The 12,785-nt window shown below is 48.0% G+C and overlaps 1 protein-coding gene across 8 annotated transcripts in view; it reads right to left on the bottom strand.

Annotated features, from left to right (window-relative positions):
* The window catches only part of LOC106741999 (kinase D-interacting substrate of 220 kDa), a 39,010-nt gene that overhangs the window by 15,850 nt on the left and 10,375 nt on the right, over window positions 1–12,785 (bottom strand). For 3 of the 8 annotated variants that reach the window (XM_014614533.1, XM_014614534.1, XM_014614535.1), the window contains one exon: window positions 2,378–3,848. The exons of 2 other annotated variants lie outside the window; for them this stretch is intronic. In XM_014614533.1, the coding sequence (XP_014470019.1) occupies window positions 2,378–3,721 (1,344 nt within the window). In that variant the 5' untranslated portion in view covers window positions 3,722–3,848. 3 more of the 8 variants (XM_014614540.1, XM_014614536.1, XM_014614538.1) reach the window with 3 other exon arrangements.

Raw genomic sequence — 12,785 nt, forward strand, 5'->3', positions numbered from 1 at the left:
GAAATCTGCGCGAGTCGACACGCGTAAATCGACTTGGCATTTGCGAGGCGCGTGCGAGAAAGAGGCTAATGCTGCTAAGTATACCGTGGCATTAAGGCACCGTACTTAATCCGCCGATCCGTAGAGCCCTTTGCCCTATTCGCGCGACGACACACTGTGATAAAAAAAAAAGATTAATTGGCACTTCGAAATATCAGGTAAATCAAAATTCGGTCGATACTGCGTCTAAAAATATGTCCACACGAAGGATTCGTCAATTTAGCTAATACCACCGGGCTTTTGGCTATTTTACACCGGAAGCGAGCCGGAGCGGTCGATTGAACATAAGATTGATAATCCAGCCGCGATTTACGCAGTAATTCGCGTGCAACTTTGCGCGAGAGAGAGAAACGGAATTTCTGAAATACATTTTCGCACGCTCGTGCCGACCTTCGCATACCTTCCTGTCTCAAAGAAAGATCTCGGGATTCCGCTTCTTCGAGGATCGCAGCAGTCACCCTTCGCTTACCTCAGCTCGAATTCTACTGAGCAAAAAGTCCGATGCTACGTGCGTGGTGCATACATATATACACACAGAGAAAGATATATATATATATATATATTCACACAAAACCCACGCGTGTACACACGGTTAGAAGCGCGTTAGATCAGTTCTCCACTTCATGCGGTAGATTTTGTCACTTCGCTGAAATCGCTGACGGTATCACACACCTATGTGGCAGACGATACTGACGCACGCTTTGCAACGGTAGCGAGTGTCACTGTGTTAATTCGCGAGCTTCGTGGCAGATATAGCGCAAACATCAGCCTACAAGATCAATGACAGAACCGAGTCGAACAGAATTCTATTATACAACGCGCACGTGATACTACGTGTCGCGTTTCCACAAGAGTCTCAAAAATTATCCGAATACTGCTGTTTGTTGCTGAAATATTTCTTCACCGAATTACTAACCGATGATGACACCACCACGAGCTCATTAATTTACGACACGTGCAAGCCTTATCAGGCCCTCTTCGCAGATGCTAAAAGCAAATAAACTGAAAAGCACGATGATAGATTTAACGGACGAGTAATTTTCCAACTGCAAGCGATTTGAGGATGAAGAATAAATTGGCACCACGTCGGTGGAGATATAAGTAACACGTACAAGTAAACGAATTCAAAGTTAAAAAATAATTCAAAAATAACGTCAATAAGAAATAAGTAAGAAATCTCAGCTCACCCGTTAGTCGGAAGATCGTAAGAAAATCGTTAAAAGAATCGCGCGTCTATTTTGACATCTAACAAGTCATATCCAACAACACTTTTAAGTATTATCAGACATTCCATTCGAGGCTCGACTGTAAAGTTGTCCTAGTATAAACATGAATCATGACGCACGACGATTTCGGTCCAACTATCATCCATTCGCTTTAATACTCTTTATGAATTGTTCAATCAGTACCAATATGATAACGCGTGCCAACAGACAAGAGAGTCAACTGTAGTCTGAGATAATTATTAGATCACCGGCCGTGACATCGGTCGTCATCCGCAGATTAGCTGGGTGGTAAACCAACTAAACGGCAATTTCGATAAGACAAAGGTTCAGGCCGCGCCGGCTACTAAGACGTCGATGTTCACCGGCGGTAATCTCGCCAAATTAACGTTTTATTATCCGCGACGGGTATCGTGCAATCGGTTCTCGTTTCGACTCGGTTCGATCTTAATCGGGCGTGCGCCAGTTGGAAGCGTAATTCATTTCGATCAGAGCGTGTGCCAGTACACTCTGGAGTCAAGCGAATCGGCTGGTATTTCCCGTGGAAAACGGACGCGTCACACATGTACGTGCACACACGTCTAATTGTTTTCAACTACCGTCGTTCACAGAGACACTCGAATCAATGCCTGGCCAATGTGACACGTTGCGTTAAATTCAGTTAATTTGAACGAGCAAACCGAAGTTTGCTTTAATTTAAACAACATTTACTTGAATGCAGCATGTATTTCTCTGCGTGTGGCTAAAGGTCGACTAAATTGAGAGAATTTCCGATCTCACGGACGGTTTAAGAGACATCCAAATTAGCTGCATTTGACAACTGGTTGGATTCCTCCGAGATGGAGTCGAAAAAGAGAAGATCGGAAAGATCGTCGAAAAAATCGTCGAGCTTCGATAACGATCAATGAACATCCTCGCGAAAAACGATTTCATAATCACAACGAGACGCAACGATCGAAACGAGACGTCGTTCGGCGTTCGTTCCGACATTTTACTCAAGCTGAGAGATAGCTCGGTTTGGCCGGACGATGATTCTCTCTTTCTCCCGCCTTCCGCAGCGCGATGTTAACCAAGGAAAACGGAGAAACGACGTGCGTCCGGCGCAACAAACTAACCGCCTGCGAGTGCCTGCGTATGGCGAAGTTGAACTTGCGCCCGGTGCCGTCGGTGGCCGGGGCCGTGAAAGTGATGGTGGGTACGTGAATGTGCGGGAATACATGGTGATGATGGTGATGATGATGATCGTGCTGCTGTTGCTGCTGATGATGATGAAGATGATGATGACAGTCGTCGTCGGCGTGCCAAGAGGCGCCGGCCGGTTGCTCGGGTATGTGGAGACGCAGGAACTGTCGCAGCCTGCGCCCCCCGGTGCTCCTGCCGCTGGAGAAGGCGTCGTCGCTGGCGACGGTGGAGGTGGTCGACAGGTTCGACAGGGTCGCGCTGCGGCGTAGATCGCCGTTGCCGTTCGGCAGCAGGGTGCTCGGCACTCCCGGAATGGCGCCGAGCAGGCTCGGCGCCAGACTCGAGCAGATCGCCGCGTTCGCGATGCTGAACTTCCGGATCGGGTTCACACTAGTGCCGGCCACGATGTCCTCGAAGGTCGGCGACCTCGTCCCGTGGATCGCAGGCCGGCTCAGATCGCCGGCGCTCGTCATCGGTAACGTCAGTCTGCGAGCGCCGCTCTTGCCGGATTTCTCGTCGTCGGGAGCGTCTTCGACGGTGACGGTCGTGGAATATTGCGACGCACCATCCGACGACGCTTCCTCGTCGACGGACGAGCTCCCCGAGGACGGAGAGAAACGGCCGAGGGATCTCGAGGTCTCCCGAGGAACATCGAGGAAGCTGAGTGACGGTCGAGAGCGTCCCAACTGGCTCGTCGTGACCGAGCTCGCGAGAGCGCGCGCTGAACGGTCCCTGGTTGGCGAAGAGGAGCGAAGCCTCGCGGGTGACTTCTGCGTGAGCGAGCGATCGCGCTTGAACGCGGAGAAGACTTTGTCCGAGTCCGTGATCGGCACCGTAAGTCTTCGCGTTGCGATCGCCGGAGTCTCCGCTAACTCGTCATGTCCTTGCTTTTTCGCATCTGGTCCCGCGTGCTCCTCCACGTTGCTCAAGCTCGGCGAAGCCTCCGAGACGGGAACAAAGCTCGCGAAAGAAAGCGAGCCTCTGAGAGCACAGCTTTCCGCGTGCAAGGTGCAAGCTGGAGGCTCAGGCGCGGCTGAACTTGAAGAAATCTCCAAGCTTGAAGAAACTTTATCTTTTCCTGCGCCATTGGCTCTTCTTCCGGGTTCTTTACACGGAGATAAATGTGAGACGATTCCCTCTGATTCTTTCGTTGAGATTTTATCTTCTTCCTCATTGTCATCGTCGTCGTTGTTATTGTTATCTTCGTCGTCTTCGTCGAAGCTGGCTCGAAAGAGAGCCGTCGCGATCTTAACACACTCGTCCTTGGCCTTCTGCATGGCATTCTCCTCTGGCTGTCTATTCAGCGCGAAAATTGGAAACTATCTTCACTGGTAGTGAACCACACACGCGTACACACACGGGATTTTGCATCTTTCGCAGCATCGCCACTCGACTGGGTGCACTCTTCGTTGAACCATCATCGGTGTGAGCATTAACGGATGACGAGTCGAGCATCCGTTAGAAAAATATAAAAATACAAGCTGCCAAGTTGTGATTAATTGGTAAATAAATGTGCGGATGTTTCTCGAAGATGATCGCGCGGGTCTCTCGGAAAGTACAACCTACAGTTCCCAAATATGTCTTTTCGAACGATCGGGCGTTCACGGACAAAAAAGAAAAAAAAAAGAAGCGAAGTGTGTTATTTCGAATTGACTGACTTACGGAAAGTGAAGACTCAAAATCGTGGTGTAATCTCGTTTTATTTTCGCGAGGAGGTTTCGTCACGCTCGTCGAGGTGTGACAAAAACTGACCACGAGTGTGGAAACGCGGGGATCTCACTTTCGCGCGATCCCGGCATCGAAATCTCGACTCACTGACGTTCCCTCTATCCGGTTTCGGTCCTTGTCACCGTAGACAAGATCGTCGTCGAAGAGTTCGAAACAGCGTCGATCGTTATTATCAAATATACCAAGAGAGTGAGAAAGAGAGAGAAAAACGGACCCTCGACAGAGTAGTGAGCCTGAGCATCTTTTCCGGATTTCGCGCGGTCCCCAGGTGCGAAATCGGCCCTCGTACGGTTGCTGTTGACACGCGACTTCCTCGCCGCCGTCGTCGTCGTTCGGTGGGAACGAAATAAATCGGCGGGATATCGTCGAGTGGTCGCGACCGCGAATATTCTCGGAGGCAGGCACCGGCACAAATCGTACGAGAACATCGCGCGACATTTATATATCGCGTTGGGATCTGTCTAAGCTCGAGTACATATACACATATAGTCCATGATGAATCATATGTGCGCGCCTCGACGCGCACAACGACGCGCGCTGCGCGTCGTAAGCTCGCCCTGGTAGGAGGCTCGTTATAACGCTCGGGTCGAGCGTTACTTCGCGACTATTTCAACACGGCGCCGATAGGCGCTTGAGAAAAGGATTTGCGAGGACGGGAATTTAATTGAATTGATTTGTCGCGAGCGCGATTTTTAAACGCGGAAATTTATATTCGGCGGGTGATGCAATACGGAGGTATCTTCGTGAAAGTCGCGAGGCAGAGGAGCGTGATGTCGCCGTCGCATCGATCCGGCAAATTTTATCCCAATCGCGAAAAGAGAAGCGAGATCAAAGGGGTGTTTTGCAAGCGAATTTCGGAATTGAATTAGAATGCCGGCGACGCGCGAGCTTCTCGGCGGAAAATGAGGAACAAAAGCGTCTCATCTTACATAGAGGTGCAAAAGCGAAATTTCGTGACTCCCGTCGAGGTCAAGGGAATTTTTCAGCTGTGAAATGCACCAGGTGGAAGGGCGGGTGGATTGAATTTTACATTATTTGAAAATCGAGTTGAGAAGGCGCCAAGTGTTAATTCCATCGGGCGGTCTCAGTGGCAAATGCGGTGCGGCGCGGAATGAAAATGTTTTGTTGCTTCGCACGCCCCGGCCGCTCGTGTTACACGCAGGGGAGTAAACGTCGTCATTGCTCGCGCGTCATTGCTCACGATCCGTGCGAAATCGGCCGCAGAAACGGAGTTTCCGGTTGTGACTGAGAGATGTTTCTCGAGATAACAACGGCCGGGAGAAATACGACGGGGCGGCCGACGTCACCGATTCACGATAACACATTTCGCGCCACAGCGGACGTGTAATTGCAGGCGTTGCAATCTTCCGCGATTAATCCCAGCCGGGGTCTGTGCAGACCGTGTGTGGATTCACGCCGCGGTGGCGGCGGATTTGATACAGCAATTAGCCGCGATAAGCGAGCACCGGTCAAATTTTTCTTCGTGTATCCGGTGACCCAGTTGAAAGCCCAGCCGAAAAAACACGAGCACAACCGTTCGATCGATATCCCGGAATATTTCACCCTCAGGTAGTCGCAGTATCCAATAAATACCTCAGTGGAAATTAAACCTCGTGGGTATCCAGCCGCGAAGTAACATTTCTATTCGGACACCATTCTAATATTCGAATATTTATCAATTTGTTTTTTATTTATTTTTTATGTACTTTAATTGCCTAGTCTATTAGCCAAGTGCTGATGAAAGAAAAGTTATTTCAAGAAGCAGAAGAAAATAATAGGAGAATTAGTTATATTGAAATTGGATAAATTGGATAATTGTAAGACGCATTGCGACCATTCAAGGGTGGAAAATATTACGGCTAACGGAGGGTTAATTGCGTGCCCAAATTCACGACTGGTCTTGCGTTCGGCCGATCGATCGGACACATTGTGTAGTTTCGTGAATTAATCAAGTAATAATTCAGCGCGCGCGCCATTGACGCGGAATCTCTCGGACAATATTCGAGAAGACTGCGTGGTTGGTCGATTATTCGCCGAGAAAACAGGTCAAACGATTAGCGTCAAGGCGCAATTGAAGGAACGTCGCGTCTTGAAAAGGAGGACTCATCTCGCGCGCAAGATCTTGGGAAATACTTTCTTCCTCCGTGGTGCAGCGCGTGAGACGTTTCGATTGACTTGTGAGTGCTTATACGATAAATCAAGCAACCAGTCTTTGTGTGAAAGTTTCCTGAATTCATTGTATGACGTCGCAACTTCGTTCGATATGCTTTCGAGTGCAAATGTTTGTACTCGAACTATGTGATCGCGCGATACAGAAGATTCATCCGTGCGAAATTTCAGAAGCGTCCTCTTCGGCAAATTTCAAATTGTTTCCGGCGAATTGTCAAAGCGTGGGAAAGTCACGTGCCTCCGTGGGTTTGCTCTTTTCCGCGGAGAAGAAATAATTTGCTGGCACAGCAAATTTTATGCTGTCGTGACAAAATCCGTCAGTTACTACACAACGATTCGTTAAAAATTGCTATTCGCTGGATTATTTTGCTGGATCTACAAATTATTTTGCCGTAAGAAAAAATTAGGAAATGTAGGAAAATAATGTATTTTGTTTTAACAGCAAATTAACGTGTCCTAAAGACAGATCCATTCAGCATAATATTTTCTACGAACAATTCCCTAATTTGGTTATGCTAACTAAATTTTATTGCCGTAGCAACGATGATTTCGCTACAACAGCAAAATTATTTTTCTCCATATGTCGGTATGTCCATTTTACAAATATTACAGAATAAGAGAAAGATGTAGTAACAATTAGAATACAAAATATGTACAAAATTAATTAGAAAAAAAAATAAGAAAAATGATAAAAAACGACGTTCACGATCGTTCGCGGAGTGCACTGGCGAAGAAGCTCGGTATTTCGAAGACACTCTATATGGACGTCGCTCTTAGATGCTGGCTCTCCGGCGGTTAGTTCTCGCGCTAATCCCGGCCAATTAAAGCGGTAAACTAATCAATTGCGTACGTGGAATTTTACTGGGTCTCATAAAACGAAACGACGTCGTTCGGCAACGGAACAGCGGCGGGCACGCATGGAGAAATGTATCGAGCTAATAACGCTATCGCCTCACGCCAAATTGCACGGCGATAAGACTCGCGCGTTTACGTTCCGCGCGAGTTGAACTTCGCCATCTGATTAAACAAGACGACGGCGGCGGCGGGTAAATAAACCCCGTTCGGGCGGTCTGAATAGATATTTCGCTTTATAGAACCAACGTTCCGAAGGACTCGCGACAGTAAGCGCTTCACGCTGGATAGAGCGAGGACCGGTATCACAACGTGGGAAATCGAGCAAGTGAGAAACGCCGCCGACCTGTCGCTCGTGTCATTTATCTTGACAAGTATCCGGACGAAATCTTGGCACGCTTCACGTAGCACGAGATGAAAGAGAACGACGACAGCTTCATTCATGAGATATCGCCCGACGGTGTATTTCGACGCTAACAACCGATGTAATCCGCCCGGAGATCGGCAATTACACTGAGGGAAAGGTTTCCTTTGGATTTAGTACACGTGTTTGTTCGACTTGTCAACTTGTCCTGTGGACAAATTCACTCAGCAGAATATTTTCTATCTTGGTAAAAAAAAGAAACTGCTTCTGCTTTAACTACGAATAATTTGCTAATTTGATTACGCCAACTAAATTTTATTTGTTGTCTTTATTTCGTTGCTGTCGAATATGCAGCAACGATTCGCTACAACAATAACTTTTTCATAAACAAAGATCGACGGCTGGGACTTCTTGAAAATTAATCGGGATCATGACTGTAATAAGATATTTCAAGCTCGTCGAAATCGACGTTGAGGTCGCTCCTATTCTGTATAATGCCCAATTATTTTCCCCGTGCATTCCCTGCTATTTTTTTCATCAAGATTTCATCTTCCTCCAGTTTACGGCAAAGAGAGCACAGATGGTAACAAGCACACGCGCAGGGAGCGAATTCTAAACGAGCCGGAAATCATCGTACGCATCGTCTACCTGCTTGCTCCTGTTCCAGAACGATTGAATCGCTAATTGGCAGGTGGAGAGAGATCCGTAGGTCCTGTTCGATCCTTGCGAGTGCAAGGACGAGGCGGATGCATTTCGCCCGTTGGCACTCAACAGGCTCGATCTCTCGTTTGTATATTCCATGGAACTGGAGTCGACGTCGGAATCGTCGTGCTCCGCTTCGCCGCCGCCACGAGCGCGAGTCAGCCGGACGATCAGCCGGGAGCACGTGGCGTACATCCGCTTTTGATCCACCTGTCCCGCAATGAGAGGAAGTTTCGCGACCCGGTAACGAGCGCGCGTCACACTGATCCGCGACGCGCTATTTTCGATAAACAACGATCGGCATTCCACGGCGGCTTCGTGCGGCGGCAAATGGTGGCTCGTTCGTTATCCACGCTCCTATCCTCACAGGACACATGCCCACGTGTCATCTTGAGTACGGGGACGACGGAGCGGGATGAAACGGCGGCATCTTCGATCGCGAATACGCACGAACCGCGGGTGTTTCTCAAGCGAGTCCGATTCGACGCGCGATCGATCGCACGTGAGACGATCATCTTGCCGGCGTGCAAGCACCGTTAGTGCCACGTCACATAACGTCACGAGTTGGCTCGTTCGGTCGCGCTTTTCGCCGGTGAATCGAATCAGGTATGATGTCCAAGGTTGCGGTTGCCGCGTTCGTTTCGGTCAATTTCCAGGATATATTAGATTGTCGCGTCCTCGGCAGTCCCGCCGACGATAAAAATCGATGCCTCGTCCGGCGCGTCGCGTCACAATGAAACGAAACGGAATTGCGGCACGACTTATCTTCCTTCTCTCTTCGGCGACGAGTGTTATCCGCACGAATCGTATGCGTCAGCCCCGCGAGAGAAGTGCGTAGAAGGTCTCGGGGAGACAAACAGGAAATTGTGACGCGATTACGCGTGACCCTTCGCGAGGCAAACACGCTCGTTGCCAAACGCGTCACACTCCGCGAAATTTCGCGAAACGCGCTACACACCGTGCATCCTGCTCGCGTCGCGGACGTTTAATCAGGCAGGGTGATGCGTTCCTTTGACGGGGTCCACGTGGCTCGGAGAACTCGTCTCCGGGGTGCTCCACGGAACAATGACGGAGAGAGGACTCGCGCGACCACCGTCGATCTCCCTGGCCGGGGACGCGTCACCCCGCGGCCGATGCACCACCAATCGACGGAAAATCACGGCGACGGACGGCGACATAACGGATCATCGCCCGCGACGTCGTCGTGACTCACTGATTATCGCGAACGGTACAATCACACACTCGCGTCACGATACGCTCGGGGAAGGTCCGAACGGCGAACTTTACGTTGACCGCGCGAATCCGAGAGCCGGCTGAACTTCCTCGCGACCTCTCTCGCGCGAACCCGATTGCTCCGGTGGCGATATTCCGCGGGCGATGAACCACTGCCCGGGGAGGAGATATGCGCGATCTAAGGCGTATGTGACCAATTATCAATGCTCCGCGCGGCCGTAACGATTGATAAGAAAGAGCGGGAGCGTTGTGCGCGATATCCTATCTCGAGATAAGGAGGCGAAAAGGAAACGACTACCCTCACGAAGGTGGAAAAACATGACTCGCGCGATCCGATGGTTATTGACGATTCCGTTATCGGCGTAAAAAGTACTTCTGCTGAGTGAATTTGTCCGATTTGAATTGACAAAACAATGGTGTTAAGTCAATGATAGATATTCTCATATACAAGTCGAGCGAATTTGTCCGTTTCGAATTGGAAAAAAATGGTTTTAAATCGATGATAGGTATTTTTATATGTAAGCCGAGTGAATTTGATCGACTCGAATTGGAAAAAGAATAGTCTTAAATCAATGATAGATATTCTCATGACAAGCAAGAATATTATAATCTTCTTAGATTTTTTAGATTTTTTTCTGAAAAGATTCTTAGAAGATTTTTTTAGATTCCTGATTCGGCTGAACTTGTATTGGTGCAAGTATCACTTGAACTCGATTCAAGACTAAAAAGAATATAATATCCTCGCTTATATACAGAAATATTTATCATTGATTTAAGGCTATTTTTTGCTGTGCGACGAAGAGGAGAATCGAACCGAAAAAATGAAAGTGGTGTCGCGGAGAGAAATAATTCACTGACACAGCAAATTTTATGCTATCGCAGCAAAATCTGTCAGTTATCATGTGAACAGCAAAACAATTTGTTAAGAGTACTGATTGCCACTCGCTGGATTATTTTGCTGAATCTACAAATTTATTTTGCTGTAAAAGGAAATTAATGAGTGTAGGAAAACACTAGTTTGTCCTAACAGCAAATTAACGCGTCCTACATAGTAAAAAATTTGGGGTCAATGACGGTCCACTGAAGTTTTCGTGCTACTTTAGCAAAGCGAATATATTAATCTAACATATATTTAATAATAATCTAACATACATTAACAACAATTTCATATAAATTTAACATATATTTGTGCACTTTTTAACATATTCCCCATATTCAAGTAACACAAAAATTTCAATGGACCGTTTTCAACACATATTTTTTTACCATGTAAAAACAAATTCATTCGGCAGAATATTTTTTTTATCCTAGCAACAAAATGGTTTCTGCTCTAATTACGAATAACTTGATTGGCTAGTTTGACTGTGTTAATTAAATTTTATTTTATTTTATTGCTGTCACAATGAATATGCAATAGTAACGACGTAGTTTCGTTACAACAGCAAAATTATTTTTCTCCGTGGGCATCTCAAATTTTTCCGTAGGACAGACATCAGCGGGAAAAGCAAAGAGACACAGAGTGAAAATAGGACAAGAGTAAGGCGGGAAATAAGTCGCTCGTAAGACGCTCGTAAGAGATTAAGTGTTACAACCTTTCCACGCTTTGTTTTCCCAGTTTTCTCACGCATTGCCGACGACGACGACGACGACGACGTCTCGAATTCTCGATGAAACCGGCCGGCCGAATATGACAAAGCGAGAACGAGCTCACGACTACCTCTCCTTAACATCGAACGTAGATTTACATCTTCCAAAGATACCGCCGGCGATGGTCGTCGAGTGATTCGTCGTGATTCATAGCGCCACCGATTGAAATTTCGCAATTTCGATTTCGGACGCGCGGCCAGCGACACGACCGACGGATCGCTTACTACTGAATCGTCGCGGGCGACGATTTGCTGATTAGTCGTCGGGAATGACGGTTTTAATTAGATTACTCGTTCACTAACGACCGTCCCGACCGGATATCCCGCGTCGACGCGGCCGTGGCCTATTTTGGCCGGAAGACCTAACCCGCCGGCGCGCATCTAACGCCGTCCGAGACGATGATAACGAGAGATTATTTGGCGAGGAGGAGGAGATCTCTAGTGTCTTCGGGAGAACGGAGACACATTAATCAGTGTCGCGCCCAAGTCCCAGCGTGCATTACTCGGCTGGCGCAACTACCACGGTCGCCGAAAATAGCCGGCCGCTGTTGAAAGCCGCGCGCAGAAAGAGAGAGAGAAGCCGCGAATCACCACGGAGGAGGAGCGACCCCGCGGTGCACCACGCGGAAGCCGGAACGTCGGTGAGGAGCAACAATGCGTCGACACCGGCATTGTTTTGATGCGCCCGGATAAAATTATTACCACGTGTAACGATGTTGCAGCGCGCGCGGTCGGTGAAATTCGTAATTCGCCGGGCGAAATTAACGGGCGAAGAGAGGCAACAATCGTCACACCTCGCTCGCTGCACGTGTTTGCAGCACGAGTGTGCTCGAGTCCGCGATAAGATACCGACGTTAATCGCACGATCAAAGGGAGATTAAGGAGTCGCGGATAGCAGTGTACGAATTCGATACGCGGTATAAAGTGCGAAATAAAGTTAAAAAAAAAAAACAACGAATTACGTTAGAATGGGTTCTTTACACGGAGAAAAATATTGGCTGAATTAACATGACGATAACATGAACCGAATTTGTGGTTTCACAAGAACCAGAAATTTGTTCCAACAAAACGCGTTTAGTTCGTCCATTTCACGTTCATTCAACCAATTTTTTTTCTCTGCACGATTGTGATGATTATAACACATCTATCGAGAAACCGAGAAGGAACCAAAGGAGAATCCCAAATGTCAAGATATTCTTTGTAGTTAAATGTCAAAATAATCCCCACCCCTCCCTTTTGGCTCGTGAAGATACAACGGAGCATGCGGCGAATTTCGATCGCGAGCGAGAATCGCACGCGCGCCAGCTGCCGAAAGTACGTCTCTCTCGACGATTTCGCCCGTAAATTGTTGCATCTAAGAATTTCAAACGAATAACACGCGTCTTTGATCAGCGTGCGAATGAGAGCTCTTTCGCGTTTTTTGGGAGGAATTTGGCAGGAGGAGCAGAGCGCGGGAGACCAAGAATCGCGATTGTCACGGGCGAGGCGCCCGATTCTCGCGAATTGGACACGCTGGTGAAATATATGGCACCGATAAAAAAAAAAAGCGCATTAATCAATTGCGACCGAGCGGATTTCAGACATGCAGAACGGATTCGTGCGAGTAAGTAACGGTGGCACGTTGGCGACACCACCCGCGATAAATTT

This window comes from Dinoponera quadriceps, unplaced genomic scaffold (assembly GCF_001313825.1).
Source record: "Dinoponera quadriceps isolate SergipeBrazil2010 unplaced genomic scaffold, ASM131382v1 scaffold696, whole genome shotgun sequence".
Classification (NCBI taxonomy): Eukaryota; Metazoa; Arthropoda; class Insecta; order Hymenoptera; family Formicidae; genus Dinoponera; species Dinoponera quadriceps.